This window comes from Myotis brandtii, unplaced genomic scaffold, assembly GCF_000412655.1.
Source record: "Myotis brandtii unplaced genomic scaffold, ASM41265v1 scaffold10, whole genome shotgun sequence".
In the NCBI taxonomy this organism is placed as follows: domain Eukaryota; kingdom Metazoa; phylum Chordata; class Mammalia; order Chiroptera; family Vespertilionidae; genus Myotis; species Myotis brandtii.
The window spans coordinates 3,036,948-3,042,286 of NW_005353325.1; the positions used below are offsets into that span (position 1 = coordinate 3,036,948).

General features: G+C 42.0%; 1 protein-coding gene across 2 annotated transcripts in view; it reads left to right on the plus strand.

The window, feature by feature from the left end:
* Nucleotides 1-1,422: 1,422 nt before the first annotated feature.
* CWH43 (cell wall biogenesis 43 C-terminal homolog) overlaps nt 1,423-5,339 on the plus strand; it is a 43,834-nt gene continuing 39,917 nt past the window's right edge. For both annotated transcript variants that reach the window (XM_014534485.1, XM_014534483.1), the window contains exons 1-2: nt 1,423-1,612; nt 4,940-5,060. In XM_014534485.1, coding sequence (XP_014389971.1) covers nt 1,459-1,612; nt 4,940-5,060 — 275 coding nt within the window. In that variant the 5' untranslated portion in view covers nt 1,423-1,458. The remainder of the gene's footprint in view (nt 1,613-4,939; nt 5,061-5,339) is intronic.

The window sequence follows — 5,339 nt, forward strand, 5'->3', positions numbered from 1 at the left end:
TCCCCCGGTCCCCCCCGGCCCGGAGCTCCCGCGCTCGGAGGGCTGGCTGAGCCCCGCGAGGAAGAAAAGCGCTCTCAGTGCCCAGAGGAGAGATGCTTATCGCCCCCTGGGAACGTCTGCTAGCGCAGGGGGAAAAGAAAAGACCCCGATCGAGGTTCCGAGGCCGAGGATTCGGCGAGGCGCCTACGGGACCCGTGCCTCTGGGTTCCCACGAGTAGCTTTACAGAAAAATCCCACCAACAATTACCGGTGTAATTCTGTTGGCGTGGAATGAATCAGAGTTCCTAGACAAACGTTGGGAGACGGCTGGGATCTCGCAGTTCGACGTGAAACAGGCTTTCCTCTGGCCCGGGAGGGGCGCCTGGCTGAGAACTTGGTTTTCTGGGAGCCGGTAGTGCTCAGAGGGCCCATGTTTCTGCCTCAGTCGGTATCTCATGAGTCAGGCCATGTAAAGCGACTGGCAGTAAGTACCTAGGTGCTAGGTACTCCTTGTACTTGATCTCATTTAAGCTGAACTCTAAGGTGGTTAAAAGTGCTATTTTGCCGATTAAGAAAAGGAGGCAGAGCCAGGCCGGTGGCTAAGTGGTTAGCGTCAACCCATGAACCCAGAGGTCACTGTCAGGGCACGTGCCCGGGCTGGGGGGCTCCATCCTCTGTAGGGAGGAGTGCAGGAGGCGGCCATCGATGATGTTTCTGTCTCATCCATGTTTCGATCTATCCCTCTCCCTTCCTCTCTCTTTAAAAATCATTAAAATCATATTTTTAAAAAATTTTTAAAAGAAAAGGAAGCTGAGAAGTAACTTGGGAGAAAGTTAGTACACTTGGTCATTAGAAAGCTATGTTTGGAGCTAGACTGTGTGGGTTTAAGTTTATTCTGCCTTTGCTGCTTTTGTGACTTGAGACAATTACTTAACTTTCCGAGTCTCAGGAGACTTGTTTTGCATTTGTAAGAGAGGAGTAGAAATAATGTCAACTTCATAGGACACGGGTTGTGTGAGGAATAAGAGAGATGATGTGTGTAAATCCTTAGCACAGAGCCTAGCACAAGGTAAGCATCATTGTTGTAGATTCACAGTCGTTGGCAGAAATGAAACTGACTTCAGATGTGGGTATTCCACTGCCGCATGCTGTTTCCTGAGGGTTGGGTTTAAAACAGTCTACGCGCAAGAACATGTTGACTAACCGACCTGCCTATCCGTGTAGTGCTCGTTGCTCTTATCGGTTTTCATATTTCTCATTCTGAAAGGCAACGTAGGTAAGGAAATGCCAATCAAGGTCCTGACAGGAAACCCACTTCAACCCGGATGTTCCAAATGAAGAGACTTTAGTACCGGGAGGACCTAGTGGAGGGGCGGGGTTACTGTTTGAAACGATGACAAAGTTACGCTTGGTCTTTCTCTGAAAAACCTTTTTCTTCTAGGATACGTTACTTGGTCTCTCTGGCATGACCTGCCTCCGATGATTTATTACTTTCCCCTGCAAACACTGGAACTCACCGGGCTGGAAGTTTTTGGCGTAGCTTTTCTCTCTCCGCTATTCCTCATAACTACTCCTGTCTGGAAGCTGGTGCACAAGAAGTGGATGCTAGCCCTGCTGCGGATCCTTGCTGTTGGTAATTATTTGAAAGTATTTCTTTACGTTTATTTTAGTTAAAAATCAAATGAAAATATGTAGACTGTTCTTTGAATGCTAAATGTTTGAATTAGAAAAAAGAGTTCTCTTTCTCTTACTACTACCTCAAGAGTTTTAGTAAAATTGGAAGAGTAGACAAAAAGCCCAGGTATTTTACATTTCTAATTTTCCTATCAGATTGGAAAGCTTAAGTATCATGAAAGGACAAGGGGAAAGAAACCGTGGTAAACAGTTCAACTCTTGAATATATTGTATTCTTTCCCCCCCAAATATGACACAAAACTCAGAAACCATTAAAATTGTTAGAGGACACTGCATAAAAATATGAAAATTATGCGTGACCAAAGCTATAGTAAGCAAAGTCAAACAACAACGTAGGAAAAATATTTGCAGTTCTTTTAGTCAAAGGGCTAATTTCCCTAATATATGGTTTTTTCACAAATCAGTAATAAATAAAGGACCAACAACTCAATAGGAAAGTGGGCAAAGGCTACCATCAGTTTACTGGAAATGAAATATAATTGTTTATTTAAAAATGTACTAAGATGTGTAGAATACAAATTGTACTCACAATATACCTATGTATAGTTTTACCTATTGGGTTGGCAAAAAAATAAAGTCTGAACACTGTATTGTAAAGATGGGAAGCAGACACTCATTCACTGCCAGTGAGAATCTAATTTGGCAAACCTCTCTGCAAAGGATAATTTAACAGTTTTGGTCAAAATTGCAAATGTGTACATACTCTTTCACCCAGCAATTCCACTTCCAGGAATATATCTAGTTCATACTTCTATTGATTTGGGTTATTTTTTAAAATATATTTTTATTGATTGCAGAGAGGAATGGAGAGGGAGAGAGAAATAGAAACATCAATGATGAGTGAGAATCATTGATCAGGCTGTCTCCTGCACACTCCTCCCCACTCCCTGGATTGAGCCTGTAACCTGGACATGTGCCCTTGACTGGAATCGAACCTGGGACCCTTCAGTCCGCAGGCTAATGCTCTATCTACTGAGCCAAAACACCTTGGGCAATTTGGGTTATTTTTTACCTTAAAGATTTTGACCCATTCGAATGGCTATAAAAAGAGAGATAATAACAAGTGTTGGCAAGAATGTGGAGAAATTGGATCAGTCATACATTGCTGGTGAATGTAAAATGGTGCCGCAGCTTTGGAAAGCAGTTTGTCAGTTCATAAAAATGTTATCCTATGATTCATCACCTCCACTCCTGGTATTTATCTAAAAAAATGAAAACATATGTTCACACAAGACCTTGTACACAAATGTTCATAGCAGCATTATTAATAATAGCCCAAAAGTGAAAACAACCCAAGTGCTCATCGACTGATGAATGGATAAATAACACTGTATTGTAAGGATGGGAAGCAGACACTCATTCACTACCAGTGGGAATCTAATTTGGCAAACCTCTCTGCGAAGGCTAATTTAACAGTTTTGGTCAAAATTGCAAATGTTTACATACTCTTTCACCAAGAAATTCCACTTCCAGGAATATATCTAGTTCATTCTGCTATTAATTTGGGTCATTTTTTAAAATATATTTTTATTGATTTCAGAGAGGAACGGAGAGGGAGAGAGAAATAGAAACATCAATGATGAGTGAGAATCATTGATCAGGCTGTCTCCTGCACACTCCTCCCCACTCCCTGGATTGAGCCTGTAACTTGGGCATGTGCCCTTGACTGGAATCGAACCTGGGACCCTTCAGTCCACAAGCTGATGCTCTATCTGCTGAGCCAAAACACCTTGGGCAATTTGGGTTATTTTTTACCTTAAAGATTTTGACCCATTAGAATGGCTATAAAAAGATAGATAATAACAAGTGTTGGCAAGGATGTGGAGAAATTGGATCAGTCACACATTGCTGGTGAATGTAAAATGGTGCCGCAGCTTTGGAAAGCAGTTTGTCAGTTCATAAAAATGTTATCCTATGATTCATCACCTCCACTCCTGGTATTTATCTAAAAAAATGAAAACATATGTTCACACAAGACCTTGTACACAAATGTTCATAGCAGCATCTATATATATAAAAGGCTAATATGCAAAGTATCCCCTCAGGAGTTCGGCTGGGAGACCAGAAGTTCAATCGCTCACTATGATGTGCGCTGACCACCAGGGGGTGGCATGGAATGAAGGAAGGCCCCAGCCAGCCCTAATCGCTGGCCAGACCTAGAGACCCTACTCATGCACTAATTTTGTGCACTGGGCCTCTAGTTATTTATAATAGCCCAAAAGTGGAAACAACCCAAGTGCTCATCGACTGATGAATGGATAAACAAAATGCAGGACATCCGTGCAATGAAATATTATTCAGCCATGAAAAGGAATGATGTACTGATAACATTCTACAACATGGATGACTCTCGGAAACATTATGCTAAGTGAAAGAAGCCAGTCACAGAAGGCTACATATTTTATGATTCCCTTATATGAAATTTCCAAAATAGGAAAATTTATATGAGCAGGAAGTAGATGATTGCTAGGGGGTGGGGGTGGGGAAGAAGAAAAGGGAGTGATGGCTAACAGGTATGGATTTCTTCTTGGGGTGATGAAAATATTCCGGAATTAGATAGTGGATAAACAAAATGCACTATTATTATAACACAACTTTGTGAATATATAAAAAACCATGAAATTATACACTTTAACAGGGTAAATTTTATGGTATGAATTATATCTCAATAAAACTTTAAAAAGATTTATGCACACACACAATTTTCCATTAACTCTCTCTTCCTGTGTATAAAAATGGTATCAGACACAACAGTTATAAAATGCAGGGAATTGAGTACCAAGGTGTGGCTGCCAGAAATATTTAACTCTCTGTAATTTGTTTGTAGGCAGCATAATTTTATGATCCTTATATGAAATTTCCAAAATAGGAAAATTTATATGAGCAGGAAGTAGATGATGATTGCTAGGGGCTGGGGGTGGGGAAGAAGAAAAGGGAGCGACGGCTAACAGGTATGGATTTCTTCTTGGGGTGATGAAAATATTCTGGAATTAGATAGTGGATAAACAAAATGCACTATTATTATAACACAACTTTGTGAATATATAAAAAACCATGAAATTATACACTTTAACAGGGTAAATTTTATGGTATGAATTATATCTCAATAAAACTTTAAAAAGATTTATGCACACACACAATTTTCCATTAACTCTCTCTTCCTGTGTATAAAAATGGTATCAGACACAACAGTTATAAAATGCAGGGAATTGAGTACCAAGGTGTGGCTGCCAGAAATATTTAACTCTCTGTAATTTGTTTGTAGGCAGCATAGCCTCCTTCCAGGCTCCAAATGCCGAACTTCGGCTGGTGATCCTTGCGCTTGGTGTGTCTTCCTCACTGATAGTGCAAGTCGTGACATGGTGGACAGGAAGTGGTTTGCAAAGGTATGGTTTGAATCCTATGCACCTATCTATATATATAAAAGCCTAAGCTACTGTTACCACCGAACCACTGGAAGGACCGGAACCACCGGTCGACCAGTTGCTATGATGCTCACTGACCACCAGCTCAACGCAGGAGCTGCCCCCTGGTGGTCAGTGCGCTCCCACAGCCAACCTCCTGCGGCCCCCCCCCCCTACCAGCCGGCCCCCCCCAATAGGCCCCGATTGGGGGGCCAGCCAGCCAACCTCCTGGGGTCCCTTCCCCTGGCCAGCCCGCCTCCA